Here is a 20,578-nt window from a genome sequence, read left to right as displayed (position 1 = left end):
CCTAGCTCGTCTTATTTCACTTCTAATTTGACTTTGCTCCATAGCTCTATCTAATATGATCCCAGTGCAGGTTTAACGTGACTTCTTCTCTTGATAGGCTTTTCTTCTCCCAATTTAACCCCAAGATCCAGGCTCTGTGAAGAAAATGAAAAAAAAAAAAAAAATAGTGGTTTGTTCACACCCGGATATTCTGTTCTATCATTTCATTGTGATACACGTTTAAAACTGGATCTGAGGAGAACTGGCAGTGCTCTTTGAAAAATACAAGCCTTCAGAGGAACTTGAAAAATCATAACTCAGAAGAATGCTGAGGGATCTAAACAAAGGACTCACAAAAAAAAAAAAGGCTCATGAACATTCCCGAAAGTGGACAAATCTTCCGATCTTTTGGCTTTTTCTCAGGAGACGGACTCTCTGGGTGCTCCATTTGGGAGTGTTTACCTGTGGCCGTAGTCATCGCTTTAAGACAAACGCAGCAGGGACAGTAAGCAGAGAATGGTCATTAAAGCAATGTTGTAACGGAGACCAGTGCGTTTCAGACAGATAAGAGCCAGCTGTTTCTGCTGCTTCAGGTTTTCAGCCTGCTAATGGCTTTCTCTTGCCTTCATTACTCTGTCTTACTTTAACTCCGTCTTAGCACTAACTCTCTATTCTACCATGCTAATTCTGTCCCTTCTGGGTCTGTCGTTCTGTGTATTTCTTCTCTCTCCCTTTGTCTCTGTCTCTCTGTCTCTCACTCTTCAGTCCTGCTGGCTCCACTCAGGACTCGGCAGGCTGCGGCTCCTCCCCTGACCGTCTGCGTGTGTGAGACGCTGTCTGTCTGAGGTGTTCTGAGATATAGCCAAGAGCATGACAAGCTCCACTCCTCCACTCCCCAATTTTTTCAACAGCTCTGCCTTCAGACTGTCTAAATCAGTAGTGACAGAGATAGTTACATTACATCGACCAACCAGAGTACATTACTGCACAGTGTACAGCAAAAAAAAAAACATTAATTGATCGCAGAACATGAAACAGGTGGGTGTCTGTTTGCAATCCTGAACAAATTCATGTCTTCTGACTTTCTGAAACAACAAGAATGCTATAGAAACTTTGCTGATTTCTACAGATCCATCAGGTGACATGTGTGTCAGTCCTTATACTACACTAACCCGTTAGGAAATCGTTCTTTATGCTGTTACAACGAAGAAGACAAAACGGAACAAGAAACTTGTAGATTCGGTTCAATTTTAAAAGCTTTTTTTTTCCAGTGAAAACTGATGAACGATATTTGTTATTCCTTAACACACTGAATTATACAGTGTGTGCAATATTGGTTATAATAAAACCCAAATGCAAATGTTAACAATACTCTCAAAGCAAAGGTTTTTAATAAAACCTCCTTTTGGGGTGCCAATAAACACATTTCGGAGGATGGTAATATTACTGATGAATTCAATATGGTGTTAACCGCAGGTTTCCAAGAAGCACTTAAAACTCCAGAGGTCATAAAGCTATATTACACCACAGCCATAACATAAGCCTGTAGCTGAATTCTATGCTATAGAACACGTGTGTGTCTGCTCGGGCCGATACTATATGATTGTAAACATTCATTCATCATAAACCCAGAGCTGTTATTCATGTCCCGAAGTGTCACACTGAGCCGCTCTTGAGGAGTCTGCTCAGATGAAACATGTCTCCTCTAGAGACGTGAGACCCAATTAAAGGGAGGGATTAGGACAGGACTCAGTGACCCTCTGAGGAATTTCACAAGGATGCTCAGAATCGGCCGCTGCCACAACCTCCCTTTAAGCACTTTCACCTGCTAATTAAGCCTTCCAAGCTCCAGTCAAGGGGAACTGTGTGCAGCCAGGCACTCTTTTCCCCAAAAAACAGCACGCTTACAACTCAAGACGTACTAATGTAAATATTTGACTGCGCTTGTATATTGGACAGTGGAGCGTTACGCGTGGCAAAGGGAGTGAACAGATTGTTTGGGTGCCATTAGCAAGTTTAAGCTCTTGGATTCGTTTAAAATCTAAAGTGCTTTAAAACAACAAGCCAGTGCTGAGTCTGGAGGGGGGAAAAAAGCTTTGAAAAATAGATGTGAGGAACACAGAAGTGTAAGCGGAGCTAAGCAATGACATCACTATAGTTTTTCTCCTATATTCCCTTCCATTATGAGGAAACCTGCGAGTGTAAACAGTTAGAAATGGGACATATTCAGTTCAATTCAATTCAATTTTATTTGTATAGCGCTTTTAACAATGGACATTGTCGCAAAGCAGCTTTACAGAAACATATAAACACAGCATACAGATTTTAAATGTGTGAATGTATCCCTAATGAGCAAGCCAGTGGCGACGGTGGTGACAGAAAAACTCCCTGAGATGATATGAGGTAGACACCTTGAGAGGAACCAGCCACAAAAGTGAACCCATCATCATCTGGGTAACAACGGATAGTGTGAAAGTAAAAGAAAGTTCATTATGGTTTTTACATGAAGTTTGTTTGTTGAACTAATCCACTGTTCACTAAAGGAGACTTGAGTGCAAAACTGTACGTGGTAAGTGCAGTCCCAAGGCCATAGTAGCAACCGTAATCCCAGTAACCACAGCGAGAATGTCCATGTAGAATTGAGGTCCATATGCATTAGTTTGCAAGAGTTTGCACAATTTCTAGCACAAGGCTCTTATTGTAACTACCATGTCTCTCGGAATTGCAATAAATAAATAAACAAATAAATAAATGTACCTTGCTATAGTCTCACTTTCTTGTGCATTGTATGGAGTAAACCTGCAGGTCTACAGGGACAGTTAAAGTGTTCCAACTACCAAAGGAGACCAAACTATCCGCTCTGATATTTGTGGTAGATCGTGGGAGCTGGAGGAAAGGCTGTCAGAACACTGAGTGGAGATTTCTTCTCCTTAGATAAGATAAAATACACACAGACTAACTCTAGTTTCAGCACCGTGCACCAGGATATATTTTTGCCTTTGTGATGATCTCCTGAGGAACATGTGAGAAGAATGAAATACAGCCACACTTCAAATTGAAAATTTATCCCAGACGGTAGGATGGTGTTTAAGACGCTCTTGCATTTAAGAGCCGATGTGAAGACGAAGAGGAATGTTTTGTTGAGGAAGTAGAACATCTTAATTCTCAGCATTGACACCTGTTGGTCCCCATGAGTGTGTGTGTTTTGATGTGTGTATGTGTGTGTGGTGGGCTCGCATGTTGCTGAACAGTAGGGGCAGCCCTGTCCTGTGCTGAGGGAGAACTCAGTAGTGAGCTGGAGGAGGGCTCAGCACACTCTCCTCCGGTTTAAGACCCTCCCAGCAGCACAGTCCTATCAGTTTCTCTCTTATGGAGTGGAGCCCCCACTGCTACATGGATCCGTAGCCACTCTGAAGAGTCGAGCAGGCTGTCTGACACTCTGTGGTCATCTTGCGCTTAGCATTTACATGTGTATACGTTTGACACTTCTGTGCTCACTTGTTCGGGGCCACCCTGTTGATGACAAATCTACCCAACTGGACTGAAGTTTGCAAATTGCTCTGTTAATGCGCTGACACTGGAACCTTACTGTGACCAGAATGACCCTGCTGGGCTCTGAACACTCCGTACTCATTCGCAGCAAATTTAGATCAGGTAAGATATCTCATGCCGATCCTTTATCACCTACTTTGTTTGGATTTAATTAACAGTCCATAATATATTGTTTATTAAACTGTAGTACTTCAAACCACATTAAATAGTCATATTGATATTATTTGAGAATGGAATCATAAAGAAAGAGCTATGATTTTATAGAACGTATCACTCTGTAAAGTTAAGCTGTGCTCGTAATTATGTGTTTTTATGATGCTTGGAGTCGTCATTGCAGTATTTTTAACGTACAGCACATGTGTAGTTATAAGTGACTGTTTGCTTGCTTCCAGTAGCTCGAACTGATGTGAGACAGAGGTCAAAGGTTATCAAAAGACAAAAATGGCAGTTTGACATGACCTTACCAGTCATGTTACTCCTTCGAAGTGCTGCTTTAAAGTCCTCCTAAAAGCTGACAGCTCATGTTCGTAGTGTGTTGGGCTGTTTTCTATCATTTTCCACTCATCTCTCTCTCTCTTTCTCTCTCTCTCTGCCTTGCCATCCTTCTCAGGAACTGAGAAGCGTCTCTTCTGTGCTCGTGTTTATATACAAGTCGGCTCACGGCACTTCTCTCAGACGAATACTGGAATCTTGTCTTGAAACGAATCTGTTGTGAACAATACTGCCACCTCTCTGACATAAATGCTACTGACATAGTCTGACAAATATTTAAACACGCCAAACTTGCTGAGAACCAACTGAAGGCTCAATTGCACTTTGCGTTCAAAGACTTTATTTGATTTCACAGTCTGATTTTTTTTTTTCTTTCTTACATTTTTTTAAAGGCTCACCCAAAATTACAGGCAAAATTGAGCGTTTCCCTCCTGTTGTTTAGAGCATTGACACAAAGGAAATGACCCCGAGTCCAGAGGAAGGGTAGATGTAATGTCTCGGTTCCACAGTGTGGTATGGAAGAAAAAAAAAAGAAAAAGAAAAAAAAAGATGCTTATTTTGACCAGCACATATTAGTGCTATAATGCTCCACAGATGTTGGACTGTTTACACAGCGATATAGGTTTTGCTTCGATAATGCACACTGGCTGCCACTATTTTCCCCTGCGTGAGTGTGTGTGCGTGAGAGAAAACAGGGTAGATAGAGATCTGCCAGTGTGTCCCTTGTGGACGTTTTCAGAGCTTTGAGGAGCTTCATTAGCGGCTGTAAGGGATGGGTGGAATTACGTAATTACATAACTGTGCACATGCTGTACCAAAAGCGCAGACAATTAAAGGTGTGTAGTGCAGAATTGGTGTCCTGTGCAGCTGAGAACTATCCAGTCGCAGTCACTTGATCGATGCAGCCAAAGGTTCTCAAGATGTGTAACTGTCCATATCAGCTGATAATCTTATATACATGTGTTCCTTTAACAGACTGACCTTTTTGCTTTCACTTTGATTTTCCTTTCAAAAAATTCCAAGATGGTATTATTATTTATATTATTGCATCCACTAACTAATGGAGTGGTCATTTGATTTGGGAGCTAACGTATCAGTTAGACCCTAGATTATCATCAGTGTGGTTCAATCTTAGCTAGTAAACAAGCACTGCCAATGCTAATTACTTTGCTCACTTGGATTAGGAGCTGGAGTTCAGGGGGTGAGGGGTGAGGGAGGGAGGGAGGGAGGGAGGGAGGGGGCGGAACATACACTAGACCCCACTGAGTTAGACTGTGTTTAACTGCATCTGCTCACTGTGTGTTTGGCCATGTGTGTGGTATTCTCAAATTACTGACAGCTTAGTAAGTCTGTGAGCCTTCTGGTGAGTCAAAGCGAGTTTATCATGTCCTCCCACAATGATCCTTTCCCCCTAACTTGCATAAATAACGTGATTATTGCGAGCTACTGCATTACCTTTGGCGTCTCCTCTGAGGTTGGGTCTTGATTTGACCTTGGCTGTTCTGTACAGAAATGGTCTCGAGTTCATATGGTATACAGAGGGCGAACGAGATACCGGGGGTACACAAAACAATGGCGATCCTGGTTAGACGCAAAAGCCGAACAGCTGAACCTGCCCGTAGCCAAGTGTGCAGTTGCTGGTGTCGTGAACTATACGGCTGGGATAAGTCAACCACTACAGAAGCACACTGATCATATGGATACAAATGTCTCCGAGCCATCTGCTTCATGTCAAGAATACTGCCTTATTGCTATTCACAGAAAAAGCATTTCACTTCAAAGGCCTCAGGATTTGTTTGTTCTGAGTCTGATGAAGTCCACGATGTTCAGGCACTGGACAAATGGATTTCTTATTATTCTACAACATGTAAGGGATTATTCAAAGTAACATACCAATGAAAGTTCTCGGGGCATTATTCGACAACAGGAACAAATGCAAAACTGTTAGGGTAGGTACGAGTTGGGTTTTATTTTTTTAAATTTTATTTCAGATATATGCCCCGAAGACAACTGGTGCAGCTATTTTAGGCCATTAAGTCAGCTCATATGGTTTTTATTGCTGAGGTTATTCGATCCAGAGTGTCTGTGAAGCTGCGATGGTTATTATAGAGGATAATTATTTAGGGCAATCAAGGGGTTTGGCATTCTTCATCAAGCCCACCTCTCCCCACCGCAAACAATCGCCAAATAGTGCTGACACTGCCAGGAAGCAATCTCAGACCCATGCTCGAAGCCATTTCTTCTATCTTTGACTTTTTTACTTTCCTTTTTTTTATAATTCACCTGTTGCTCTCACTGTAATCCTGCCTTGATTTATTTGGACGTCTGAAAAAGAGAAATCTTTCAAAACAACAGGTAGATATATGTTGTAAAATAAATGTTTGTGCGTGACCTAGATTTCTTTAAACAACTAAAAAAAATTGTCCAAAACTGCTTCCAGGTAAAGTCCATGATGGGACTTGTGAGAACTGCCAGTGCTGTTTCGGGTGAGAGAGGATCCTTTCTGGTGCCAAAAATCAGCCAGGCTCCCCTGCACTGTCCACCTATTTGCCCATTAACAGTCCACTCTTCTGTGCTTGGCAGTGGTTCTCAGCTTCATCTTACCCAAAATGTGTTCAGAAGAGAAGCAGATGTGCTGCACGGAGACTGTTTTTGCGTGAAAGCTCAAGCATAGGTGCACGGCCTCCACAGTCGCCATTGAAAATCGCTTAACATTTGATCCATGGGTGCAAATTCCATTTTACAGCAATATACTAATATTTGTCAATCCATTATCTCATAATGACTTCTCATGTAGTGACCCACAGTTGACACAGTAACGTCTGCTATCCTGATATGAGACACGCCACCCAAAACAAAGAAAGCAACAGACCCACAAATATTTCTTAAAACAGGATGTAGGTCTATGATAAACATAGCTCCTGGCTTTTAAACAACTCTCCCTACAGTGTGTGGTCCTCGTGGGCGTGAGGGCCAGTGAAGAGGAGGGTCATAAATGCAAGAGCTGTTCATTTAGCCCGTTGCTAGACTTCAAGCAGGACAGAGGAAAGACACTCTGCTATCTCTGCATGCCTGCAGGGGATGATGTGTTCCCTGGCCAGATGCAGATTTACAGTTCTCAAGTTTTGCTTCGTGGTTAGTGAATCGATCTGTCTCTCTCTTTCGCTCTGTCTCACGCTCCCTCGCTCTTTCTCTTCTCTCCTCTTTCCCTCCCCTCCTCTACTCACAGTCCTGCAGTTGAGGCTCCAGCAGAGGAGGACGCGGGAGCAGTTAGCAGACCAGGGCATCATGCCTCGTGAGTAACACCTCCTTTTTTCACACTCATCACTGACCAACCAACCCCCCACCCCACCCTTCCCTTTCCTCAAGGCCCTTGGTATGCTCCATTCTACCAAGTGGCGTTTCTGAGATGTGTCAGTCTGAAGCAAACCAGCTGATTGATTACAAGAGGTAGGGAAGTGGTAAAAAAGAAAAAAAAAAGTGGATGATATGCCATAAATGTGGAGAATCACACATCAGATGTTAGAGTGCGCCTGGCCAGAAGTGTAAGGCTTTTCAGAGGAAGCACAGCAATGTTCAGCATAGGTCTTCCACAGAACAATGAAAAAGGAATGGCCTGTGCAAGTGATAAACATCCCACTGCTTTAAATCATATTCCGTCATGTACATTCTGTGGTAAAGGATGACTTTAGTGGAATGCTTTTTGTTCAAGAGGCCATGAGCAAGCCAAGTGCACCACCAACACTACGATCGCCTCTGTTTCGCCACCAATGCTTTCAGGACTCTTTAATATGTAGCAGCAAAGCATCAGTAGGCCTGCTGACATTCATGTTCAGTTCAGACATCCTTCATCCATTAGGTTAGACAATTAACCAGGAGTTCCATACAGTGGAATGCTATTCATGTGAGGATACTGACAGTCGAATGATATGAAGTAAAATACCCAAAGGAATGAAAGAAAATACACCCCTTGCCACAGGGATGGCTCACCTGTGAACTAGATCCCCTTTCTACTGTATAGTTGTACTGAGTGTCAAACTCTTCTAAGCTACAAACACATATACACACGTGCAGTACCGTTATGGGTCTGGGTCTCAGCTTACTCACAGCGTATTTTTCTCTTGAACTGGATATATTGAGACATGTTGCTGAATGGTATAGCAGGCAGAAAGGCTCCAGTGGTGAGATAACTAGTGTAAGTGCGCACAGGAAAGGAATCCAGAGGCCTGCCCAGTCCTATCAATCTCTGGGAGACTGCCAAAGATAAATGCCCCCAAAATCACGATTGGCCAGTCTGCAGCCCTTTAAAAAGAATTTTCAGCGGCTGTTTATCAATTGATTACAGGCCAGAAGTGAATGAAGCTGGAGGTTTGCCACAGCTGCCATCAACAAGCTTTTACCAGGCGAAATGTACAGTACAAATATATATATATATATATATATATATATATATATATATATATATATATATATATATATATATATATATATATATATATATATATAATTACAATGAATAACAGAGCTGGAGCTACTGCTGGACAGTGTTCTGTAGCAAGTTATAGCTTCACTAAAGACAAGTGTATCATTTGTATCAGACTGCAGAATGTCAGCGTTCTTCCAGGTTGGTTCGTCTTCGTAATCTCACCAGGTTTCAGGTCTCCACACGTGTTTTCCGGCCCGCCAAAGTGCACCTTATGTTTCAAAGAGCACATGTGAGGCTGAAATGACTAAATCTGTTACATTATTTTATGGATGGAATATTTCAGCCATTCTTCTGTTGTCTGGAAGGATGATGGTCAGTGTGTGTGTGTGTGTGTGTGTGTGTGTGTGTGTGCCCCATATATACAGCTCCCCAGGAACATCTGGTGTTTATTAGGCACTTGAAAGCAGCAGTCAGGCCTCTCAAGGCTGTTTGGCGTGTGGCCGGGAGGAGCTTGCGGCCTTTTCATAAATCTTATTTCACCCTATCTTGACTAACTGTCTGGGAATATGCCTTTACATTCAGCTAAACTTCCACAGTCTAATTTAAAGGCCTCACATTTCTTCTTTTTCTGTTAGATTCACAGAGGTGAAAAATAAACATATAACTGCCTGTACTTTAGGACAGAGGCAATAAACAACTTCATGCAATAAACAATTTCAGATGAACTGCAAACTTTCAATGCGCAAAGCAACTATGCAAAGCAAATATTCTGTTATACTGACAGCCAATGGAAATTAAGTACCCTTCCAAACCAGAGCATACAAGGCAAAGTAATTGTATGTTCTGGTCATGCATTTGACGATTCAAGATTCATTAAAATGGCTTTGAAATTGTAGAATTATTTTTAGGAACTGGTTTATTATCAATATAACTGACAGTTCCAGTGCAAAACAGATTTATATAAGGTGACTTCCCCCTCCCCACCCCCCACCCCCGCGCTTATATTAACATAGTTTAAATCAGTGGTTCTCAACTGTTTGGTATCCATGGATCCCTTTAACTATTCCATCGACTCCCTCAGTATAGATTAATTTCATCAAGATTATTTACATTTTCCAAACAATATTGTTTGGAGCCATTAAGCTTTCTTTTCCGGAATTTTTCACCAATAGAACACATTAGGTCTAAGTTGACTTGATGATGCGGGTTGTGATATCCATGACTGTAGCAAACAAACAAACAAACTGGTACTTCACTGGTCTACATAGATCTAAGCATATCACACTGCAGACAGTTTAGATCTACTTTATATAATTGTACATGGCTTCTTTTTTTTTTACAAGCCAAAGAAGACAAGGAGTCTGGATGATGTCTCAGACCAAGGCTTAGTAGAAATCTAACATTTCTAATCTAATCAGCATCATTAGTGCTACTTAATCAGGCAGGGCTCCAGGAATAGGTTTGAACACTTTTACCACGTTGCAGTTATCACATCCAGCGAGCACATCCATTAGATAACATGGGTGGGAAACAATATGTTTATATTGGGAGTATAACTATGATGCATATTCTCCATCTGCATACAGTATGTATATCTGTATCAGGAATAATTCTAAAGCATACTGATTTGCCTGGGGACAAGAAAAACAACCAAATCTGCGGTCAAATAACCTTTGTGTTTAAGTCAAGTGATCAGATTAGCCATTCAATCAACACTGTTACTGAGGACAATGCAGTTGATCCAGGAGTGGACAGATGGGGCAAGCAATGGGTATTTATGTAGGATTTATTGACAGTGAGCACACAAATGGCCTCACTGACAGAGACGGTTAGTTCCTTCTCATTTATTTAGTTCATTCTTATTTATTTTTCCAGCCTTGAAGAGTCCGGCTGCATTCCATGAGCAGAGGAAAAGTCTTGAACGCTCCAAGGTCAGAGCAAAACGCCACTTTATCTTTCTGAAGCAAAAGTAAACATGACTCCTTGGCACGTGCCATATCTGCCAGGAGGAACTTGTGTTATTTGGAGAATAAATATGGATAATCAAGAAATTGTCTAGTACTGTGCACAAATAAAATGGGAAAATGACATTTGGTTACAATTCTGCTGTCCTTCAGTCCTTCACTAATTGTTAATATTTCGCAGACTGGAGATTATTTAAAGCATAAAATCCGAAGTAGGCCAGAGAAGTCAGAGCTGGTTAACATGCACATTCTACAAGGTAAGACCTTCCATGCTTACCACGTTGTCCTATAAAAATTTTTTTTTTTTTAAACTCCACATTAAAATGGTTTGTATTGGCAGTATTTCATACAACAAAGCTACTTACATTAGATGCATTTTCAGCTGCTTGATCCACATTGAGTGATGAGCATTGTGGGTGAGGCCTGACTTGGACGGTCAGACAATAACTGTTTATGCTAGAAGCCCTACCATTGCTGCATGGTGTATGCATGCAAGTGGAAGGTTTTGGATCTGGATTAATACTGCTTGTGATTGCTGTGTTGCTATGCAGACTCGTCCAGCGAGGGCCCCACTCAAGACTCGCAGAGCAAACTCAAGCGTGCCCGACTTGCTGATGACCTTAACGAGAAAATCGCTCTGAGACCAGGTCCACTGGAACTGGTCGAGAAGAACATCATACCCATCGATTCAACAGTTAAAGAGGCTGCTCTAAAAGGTAGCAGAAAGCGTTAGGTTGACGTTGACTGATATTACAAACTAATCCCTGCTTGCAATTCACACGTTCTATATCAAAAGGAAATGTGGAGGAGATATTTTCAAGCCATTTTCATGCTCTGGCAGTGACTCACTGACCCCAAATACACTCCCATCAAGTGATATTTAGCAAGATTCCTGACAATCCTTCCAAACTTTTCCTCACCAAACACAGCTTGATTTAGGAGGCCATCGGCTCTAGCGCACGAGTGTTAACTCAATGTTGTGTTTACTATGCTGCATAATCACACTTTGTCCCTTTAGATTCTGCTAAAGCCAGTGTTTTTAGACATACTCAAAAGTAAACAATCTGTTTTCTCCTCGGACTTGTCTGTAAATGTATTGCATAAGCTGACCATAAGGCAGAGGACTTCAGTTTACATTACCTCTGCGGGGAGACGAGCATGTTTTATTGAGACAAACAGCAGCTGTATTTGGACCCACCCTTTTCTCTAGAGATCAAATGAACGTGGCCTCTCGCTGCTCTGTTTTGACTCGTCATGATTTATGTGGCTCCACCGAGCCACCTACAAAGGTGTCTGAGGGGGGACTGTGCCGCTCTGCAGCTGTCCTCAGTGCTGAGACCCCCATCCTGTAACACTCCCATGACCTACTCTTCGGGTTTGATTATTAGACCTGCAGGCTTTTAAATAAGCAACGGAGCGCTGAGATTTTACAATGTTTCCCGTAAGGTAATTACAAGCTCTCTGTAATCTGAAAAGTCATCAGTATCTGTGTGTATATGTATATATACACTCAGACACAATTTGTCTGTTCTTTGAGCAACATTTGGTACATTTATCCACTTGTATATTTTTTATCAGATGGGGTCAGTATGGGATTAACTTAGTTGATAAAAGTGGACAGGTAGAGGTCAGGTGTCTCTAGTTACACTATCCAGTCCAGTCTAACCCCAACAGGTGGAAGGAAAAAACACTCACACTTTCCTTGGCTGTTGCTGGACAGCAGTTAGGCTTGGGGGAGGGTACACAGCGTTTGTGCCCAACACAATGCAGGCAGAGTGTCTGTCATGATTGAAACCAGGGCCCACACTCTTGGCAGGTCACATGCTTAGATACTGAACAAGTCACACAAGCGTCAGCACACACACATATACACACACACCATTTCCCATCTCAACGCACACTGGCACTACACACTGTCCCTCTCGTAGCCCCTAAGCTGACCTCCGTTGATAGGACAGAGCTGCTCAGTACTATCAAGGTTCCCCTTTAGAATGAAGTGGTCCTGTCAGCCTGCTCCCTCTACATCACAGCACCAATGAGCCAAGTGCTTTGACTAGGCACAAGTAAAAAAAAAAACAAATGGCACCATTCAGCAATGGCCAGGATCATGTCTGCTGCACAACCATAAGGCACAGTAGGATTTTGGGTCCAGTTACGCATCTGTTGCAGCCCCTGCCTACACATATACAAGATTGGTGTGCACAATGCAATAGGCCAATTTCCCAAATATTTACACAGACACACGCTTCAGAGACATCCTCTTAGTAAAGATATTATTCAGTCTGTTTGTTTTCTATCAGTCATAACTTCAATCTAAGAGTGAATCCGTTTGCTTCCCCTCTTTAATTTGCTTGTTTGTAGGTTTGACTCCATAGTTTTATCTCAGTTCCTTTGAGTTGCAGTGTTTTGGTATAGTTTTGTCCATTTGTTATGTTTCTAGTGAATCATGGGAAGTTTCCGAAGCAGGAGGACTCGTATGCATTTGAGGAGGACAGCAGCAGCGAAAGCCTGTCTCCTGAACAGCCTCTTAGTGATGAGTCCCAGAGCTCAGCCGGGCCTTTGGCAGAGAGCAAGGCCAGCGGTGGCATTCCATCCCCCTCATTGGCCACAGGCCCTACACAGGTGATAAACTATACTAACATACAATAATACACATTACTCAGTCTACCCTGATTAAACTATTAGGTTATTAGAAGACTGAAAATCAACAGGATTCCACAAAATACTGCAAGTTTTACAGAAGTGTCAGAAATAGCTTTGAGAAGTCTGCCCTCTGTGGCAATAAATTAAATTGCAGTGTCCTGCTTAATTTGTTATCAGTGTATAAATGGTGCTTACAGTGCTGACATGCCCCAACAAACTGTAAACAATGCAATGGTCTTTACATATTTCATGGCATGGCTCAACAGACACAATTTTCCCAACATGCCTCAAGAGACATATTTGAATTAGATTCTGTCAGTTCTCTTGCTAAGTTGTCAAACTTTTTTGTTAAGGGGTCACAAACCAGAGAATCCACTATTCAAAACCAAGAAGAAGGTCCAGCTGTGACAAACAGCCAGACAGCTCCACCCATTCCAGTCCCTGCAATAATAAAGGTAAGACAAGCATTTTCTACAAATATTGTCTGCAAATATTACTGATAAACATGAGTGCAAACATTTTATCGCCAAGTATATGTTATACCAGTTATACCAATAGCTGGTGCAGTACAGTCTACATCCAAGAGAATGCAAAGACATGTACAATCACTTAATATGGGCATTATTTGATCTGCAATTTCCATGTACTGTATCTACCATTAAGAAACCCAATGATAAATAATGATAACTTAAAATGATAAACATCTCACTATATTTTTATTTGCCCTTGGTGACCATGAACTAGTCCAAACCATCAGACAAAAATCGCCATAAGAAGCCCAAAGATGTTAAGCCAAAGGTGAAAAAGCTGAAGTACCACCAGTACATTCCGCCTGACCAGAAAGCAGAAAAGTCTCCTCCTCCAATGGACTCAGCCTACGCTCGGCTACTGCAGCAGCAGCAGCTATTCCTGCAACTGCAGATTCTCAGCCAGCAGAAGCACCAGCAGCAGAATCACTCACACCAGTCCCAGTGTCCACAAAGCCAGAGTTTTAGCTACCAGCCCATACACCAGCATTTGTCAAACAAGTGAGTCTTACATATGTATATATATATATATAATTTCAAATTTCAGATTTGGTCAGGATATTCCAAATTCAGTCCTATTATTATGGATGAAACTTTGTCTGACTTTTGTTTGACTGTGGGAATATCTTTCAGGCAGACCAGTGAACAGCAAACGCCATGTAGTTCCAGTGCTGCCACCAGTACAGAAAACAGCAACTCCTCATCTCCTGTAAAGACCACATACTGCAGCACATCCAACATGACTCCAGTCAGACCAGGGCCTCTGCCTGCTAACCTTGATGATCTAAAGGTACTGAATGCACTTATCTGGAGACATTTTACACAACTCTATGTACAGTATCTTCATAGGGTAAAGTTATAGCATTGTAGTCTTTGCAGATATAGAAAGAGAAGTGAAGAACTTGGATCGTCACTTGTACTGAGTACAATTTTCCTGTTTTTTTCCTGGCAACAGGTGTCTGAGCTTCGTCAGCAGCTGAGAATACGAGGTCTTCCAGTGTCGGGCACGAAGACTGCCCTCATAGAAAGGCTGAGGCCCTATAAAGACTCTAGCTCTGCTTCTCCCTCCAGCTCTGGAGATATCACGACTGTGACCTTCCCGGTGACCCCCACTGGCTCGCTCTCCTCCTACCAATCCCCAAGTTCTTCTGGTACTGTCTCTCATGTAGGAGGGTACTACCCATTCTGCAGTACTACATCCACCCCACCCATCTCTCCTGCCTCCTCTGAGCTGTCTGTCAGCGGCTCTCTTCCTGACAGTTTTAGCGACGTCACTATGTCCTCTCCACAGTTTGGCCTGCAGCCGTCGCCGGTTCAACTGAGTGCAGAGGACAACCAGAACTTGGGGAACTGCCTGCACGGTGAACCAGGCCTGGACACTGAGAAGGACAAGATGTTGGTGGAGAAGCAAAAGGTGATTGAGGAGCTGACATGGAAGTTACACCAGGAGCAAAGGCAGGTAGAGGAGCTGCGGATGCAATTGCATAAACGAAAGCACAGTCATGGTCTGCAGGAGCCAGTGCACTTGCAGCCCCCGAGCCAGATGCAACACTTCTTTGGTGTGTCTATCAAACAGGAGCATGTAGCCTCCAGCTGTCCAATGGCCTCCAAGCAGCCAAAAAATGGGCCTCCAAACAGCTGCATGGAGCCAATGGGACACTGTGGCCTAGGTGGTGGACTTCGGAGCCTGGACATGCCCTCCTCTAGAAGTCCTTCTGGTCTCCCAGCCTATCTAAGCCCACAGTGCTCTCCTCAAGACTCACCAGTGACCAAGAACTCAAGTAGCCCACAGCCCAACAGCCTGCCCTCCTCTCCTAGCCATCCATTTCTGCTCACACCTCCCCTGGGTAGGGACAGCTGCCCTCACAATGGAGCCAGACCACATCCCATGCAGGTACACAACCTCATAAAAAAGCTATAGTAGTTTTCTGATGTACGGCTTCAGTCCTTTTCATCAAGGAACATGGAATATAGCTGGTACGACTCGTAAGGATCTGAAACAAATTTAACAAAATATTGCTCCTTATTGCAGCTCCAGCAGAAGAATGTTGCTCAGTCTGTGAGCTGCAGCTATTCACCTGACCAGAGAAATATGCAGCCATTGTACCCAAGCAGTGAGAATAACCTAAACTCCAGAGGGTCTTCTAAGGCCAAAAGTCTAAACATGCAGCAAAAGGTTTGTAAGGAGATGAGATTAGTCCACATCATCCCACCTTCTTAACTATATTCATGCACAAAAAGCCTTCATACACAAACTGACTGTTCTTCTGATTTTCCTTCTATCTATGGTCACAAAACCGATCCTCCCACAGTTGTCTCATATATATATATATATATATATATATATATATATATATATATATATATATATATACACACATACATATATACATATATAAGTATGTATATGTATGTATGTATGTGTGTATATATATATATATATATATATATATATATATATATATATATATATATATATATATATATATATATATATATATACATACATACATACATACATATATACATATATAAGTCTATTCTCTGTAATACCTTCTCCACAATCATGAATACACTGGTCACATGTTTTCATCAGCCCATTATTCACTGAACTGAATAAACATTGCTAGTCACAAGTTTCTCAATGTGCATGAATCTGATCATGTGGTCATATCACATGCCAAACTCACACAAGATGGTAGGACAAATCAAAGCTACCTGCTATTATTCAACATTGACAGATGATTCCAGGACAGATAGTGAGGAAAGAAATGAGCAGTTGATCCTTTTGTCCCTTGTCATGGCCAAACACATATAATGCCTGCTACACCCAAGCGTGATCTGTGAAAACTTTTCAGCCTTTATCTGGTCCCTCTTCCACATCTGAGGTATAACGTTTCACCCTATCTCCTCATATAGATGGCAATATTACATTCTCCCAGGCACATTGGCCAAAAGTCCACCTCCATCACTACCTTCTGTAGCTCAGACTCTACTGCATCTGCCATTAAACAGCCCCCATGCTATGAGGATGCAGTGAAGCAGGTAAAGGAGTCCCAAGACCAGCTGAGCCTCATTGCTTCCACCATCACACCAGCTTCTGGCATCGCTCATACACACAGAAATCACAAACACTTTTTCTCTTCTATACCACCCTCACAATGCACAATTCTCTGCTTTCACCTTGCATGATCAGCACCCTAATACATGAACAGTTGTGCTAAGTAGAGAGCTTCCTGGCTGATATTTTGCCTAAAAATTACACCCAAAAAAAAAAAAGTGTGTACCTATATTGGTCTCGATTGTCAGTTATATATACATTGTGGTGAAAAAAAATGCTTTCACAGGTAGACAGTGTGCACTTCCTGGATTTGAAATGAAATCATTGATTCAATCTGTTTTCAGGCTTTGACATGTTGTTGAGTCGAAATAAGAAAGTAAGCAAGCTGACTTGGAAAAGCATACTGGTTCTACAAGTTTAGCTTCTATCAGCATGCTAGTGGTATAGAAGAGAAACATTCAATATTTGATTTTTGGGTGGAATTCCCATTTATGAGCATTAAACGGCAGTGTCCGTACTGCAGGATAAGCCATTATGTACAGTAAAGAAATTGTTTGTCTTGCTGCAGTCATTATGCACTATTCTTCTCATGAGAAGTAAACAAGATGTACTGTATTTGAAAGTTTCAGTGGCTTAGCATAATTGTTGTGTCCAACAGTGGCAGTGACATTTTGTAAGCTTATGATAACTACAACGCAAATGCAAAGGGCCAAATTAGAGAATATGAGACCAAATGCTTGTATGATTAATGATTTATATGAGTGCACTCTTTTGTTGCAGCAGATGACCAGAAGTCAGCAAATGGACGAACTCCTTGATGTCCTTATTGAAAGCGGAGGTGAGTATACAAGTAGAAATGTATAAAAGTAGCATGCCCCTTCTAGTCCCCTATCCCCGTTCCTTAATCTAACCTGTTCTGATAAATGCTGTAATGTCCTTCCCCTCTTCCTGCACTGTCCATAACCCCCCCCCCCCCCCCCCCCCCAAATCAAGAAATGCCAGGTAACGCCAAAGAAGAGAGGTCCCCAGTAACCAAAGTTGTGCCTCACCTTACAGTTTCGCCCAACAACACTGCCACATCCATGCCAAAGTTCCACCGCCACTACAGCCACATTTCGCCCTCTGAGGTGCCATACGAGCATGCTGCAGGGCACACCGAGTGCCAACTGGAGGTGCTTCTGAGCCCAGTGTGCCGCCATGTTGACATCATCCCTGTCAAGTTGGGCACTGATGAGGGCCACCTGGAGGAAATAGGTGACTCTTTCCCAGGTCATCACCACGACGACAAGTTGCTCAGCAACAGAGACCTGATGGACACGCCTCTGTCTCCCATGGCCACCAAAGTCTCGCCAGTACCCACAGATGGCCAAGGGCTTGCCATGACATTCTCTGAGTCACCGTGGGAAAGCATGGAGTGGTTGGACTTAACTCCTCCCAGCTCAGCCACAGCATTCAGCAGCAGCATGGCTCCATCAGCACCCAGTATCTTCAACACAGAGTTCCTGGACGTGACTGACATTGGACTGAACTCAGCCATGGACCTGCATCTTGAGCACTGGTGAAGTTGACCAGAGACCCTCGTTAGTTAGAACATACAGCTAGGTATATATTGAGCAGTAACACGAAGCACTTCACACCCAAAATTTTGAATGATGTGGTTTTCCACAAGACGCACAGCCAATAGGATAAAATAAAGCGACACGCTGACCTGTTAAAATATCAGTCAGTATGTTCTTCCTATAGTTAAAAAAACAAAAACAACCTTGTTCTGGTCCAAAACTTGAAAATCCTTTAGACTTTATATTGTGGGGAAAGAATGTGGGAAAGAATTACTGGAAATAACAGAAACCAAACGAACCGAATCCGTTCATACTAAACATCTAGAATAAATTCAACAGCATTCACAATCCATTTGTAAATATTACACCACTGCTTCAAATGTCTTTCCTGCACGTGGTGTGTGGCAAAACACTCCTGAAGTGCTCACAAAAACAAATCACCACCACATGTATTCTAATGTGCTATTGTAAATATTCTTTAATGCTCACACTGCACCTTGAGTAGTATAGTACTTTGACACATTTGGCATATATTTTTGGACAGCATGTAATTGCCTCTGTTCTATTATTTAGATATTTTTTTCGGTTTCCGTCCCCATTTATATTTTTCAAATCATTTTAATTTATTTAGACAGCTGAGATACAATGTAGTTGTATCAGAATATATCATTATCTATAATGTGAGAGTATGTCTTAGTTACAAGTCCATGGATTAAATACAAAACAAACATGCTAATCTTACAGTCAATGCATTTAGGTCAGGTCTCAACAATGAGAACCCTTGATTTGTATTCCCTTAATGAATGACTACATATAAAACTTTATAAGCATGTTGTACACATCTTCAACATCTTTTATCTTTGTAAAAGAAAAAAAAAACAATGTTACGTTTACATTTCGCTCACTGCTTGCCCCCTATATGAAAGATTCCATCTTTGTGGCTGTTTGTAATATGACTAATAATATTGACACGTGACCCATTTGCTATCTTGGAAGACGTCACATCTCGGCTGTATTTATTCGGACATTTGGATATTTGCATAGATATATTTATACAGAAGATATTTATGAGACATTCCTTTGTTTAGGAACAGGATACAGGAGAGACATACACTCATGCAAGAGATTCATGACAATCATGCTTGGCCTAGGAAAATCTGACCGCCGAGTTTTATTTTTCTACAGAATACTAACCGTCGCGTCCTTGAATGCACTTTTTGTGTCTTAAAAATGATCCAAACATAAATATATATATTTTACTATTATGGAAAGTTTCAAATGTCACACTGGCACGTATTCATCAAAGTCATACAGCTGTCATATGAGTTAAAACATGCTGCAGTTTGAGCTCAAGTGAAAACAAAAGCACACACACATTTACACTAAATGCCCTCATGTATATGTGTGTAATTGCCAATAAAATGGAAGTTGGAATGGTACAAAATCCTTTTTATAATATAATTTTATAATATTATATATATATATATATATATATATATATATATATATATATATATATATATATATATATATATATATAGTATATTTTATATTGTAATATTTTTTTAAAAAATTTTATTGACTATACAGCTGACAATTCAACTGCAAATCATGGTTCAAATATTACATTCAGTTTTTGATACTCTACAACCAGACACAAGCTTCATACAGATACACTATAGGTGGAAGTGGAGGTCAATGTGTCCATCCATCCATCCATCTTCTATACCGCTTAATCCTTTTCAGGGTCACGGGCAACCTGGAGCCTATCCCAGGGAGCATCGGGCACAAGGCGGGGTACACCCTGGACAGGGTGCCAATCCATCGCAGGGCACAATCACATTCACACTCACACACCCATTTATACACTATGGACACTTTGGACACGCCAATCAGCCTACCATGCATGTCTTTGGACTGGGGGAGGAAACCGGAGTACCCGGAGGAAACCCCCGCAGCACAGGGAGAACATGCAAACTCCGCACACACAGGGCCACGGTGGGAATCAAACCCCCGACCCTGGAGGTGTGAGGCGAACCACTAAGCCACTGTGCGCCCAAAGTCAATGAGTTTTTAATTTTATTTCCCTTTCTTCGCTTGTCCATGGTTGAGTCAATGATGTAGCAAGTTAGGCTAAACGTTCCGATTGCACTAACAGCACAGTGTCAGTTTCGCTTGTTTAAAGTGTTTTTGTACTATTTTAAAAAAGAATAATTTTGCAATGTTACTGAAAGCTGAAATTCAATCGTTAAGGTTCAAATTCATTGACGAATGGAATTTTTATTTTATCTTCTTGTTGTTATTATTATTATTTTTACAAGAAAAGTGTTAATAGAGGTGGCCCGTTCTTCCCAGCAGTTGTGCAGAATGAAATG

General features: G+C 41.8%; 1 protein-coding gene across 10 annotated transcripts in view; it reads left to right on the top strand.

Annotated features, from left to right (window-relative positions):
- Positions 1-19,647, top strand: part of myocd (myocardin) — a 100,501-nt gene extending 80,854 nt beyond the window's left edge. For 2 of the 10 annotated variants that reach the window (XM_017484268.3, XM_017484267.3), the window contains exons 4-16: positions 7,253-7,318; positions 10,325-10,380; positions 10,595-10,670; positions 10,965-11,129; positions 12,854-13,035; positions 13,410-13,511; positions 13,801-14,084; positions 14,217-14,373; positions 14,539-15,477; positions 15,616-15,759; positions 16,503-16,628; positions 17,425-17,482; positions 17,638-19,647. In XM_017484268.3, coding sequence (XP_017339757.1) covers positions 7,253-7,318; positions 10,325-10,380; positions 10,595-10,670; positions 10,965-11,129; positions 12,854-13,035; positions 13,410-13,511; positions 13,801-14,084; positions 14,217-14,373; positions 14,539-15,477; positions 15,616-15,759; positions 16,503-16,628; positions 17,425-17,482; positions 17,638-18,206 — 2,924 coding nt within the window. In that variant the 3' untranslated portion in view covers positions 18,207-19,647. Of the gene's footprint in view, positions 1-3,320; positions 3,634-7,252; positions 7,319-10,324; positions 10,381-10,594; positions 10,671-10,964; positions 11,130-12,853; positions 13,036-13,409; positions 13,512-13,800; positions 14,085-14,216; positions 14,374-14,538; positions 15,478-15,615; positions 15,760-16,502; positions 16,629-17,424; positions 17,483-17,637 lie in introns of those variants that run through there. The other 8 variants (XM_017484278.3, XM_053684868.1, XM_053684866.1 and 5 more) reach the window with 8 other exon arrangements.
- Positions 19,648-20,578: the final 931 nt, after the last annotated feature.

This window comes from Ictalurus punctatus, chromosome 13 (genome assembly GCF_001660625.3).
Source record: "Ictalurus punctatus breed USDA103 chromosome 13, Coco_2.0, whole genome shotgun sequence".
In the NCBI taxonomy this organism is placed as follows: Eukaryota; Metazoa; Chordata; class Actinopteri; order Siluriformes; family Ictaluridae; genus Ictalurus; species Ictalurus punctatus.
This window is presented reverse-complemented; position numbering and strand designations above follow the sequence as displayed.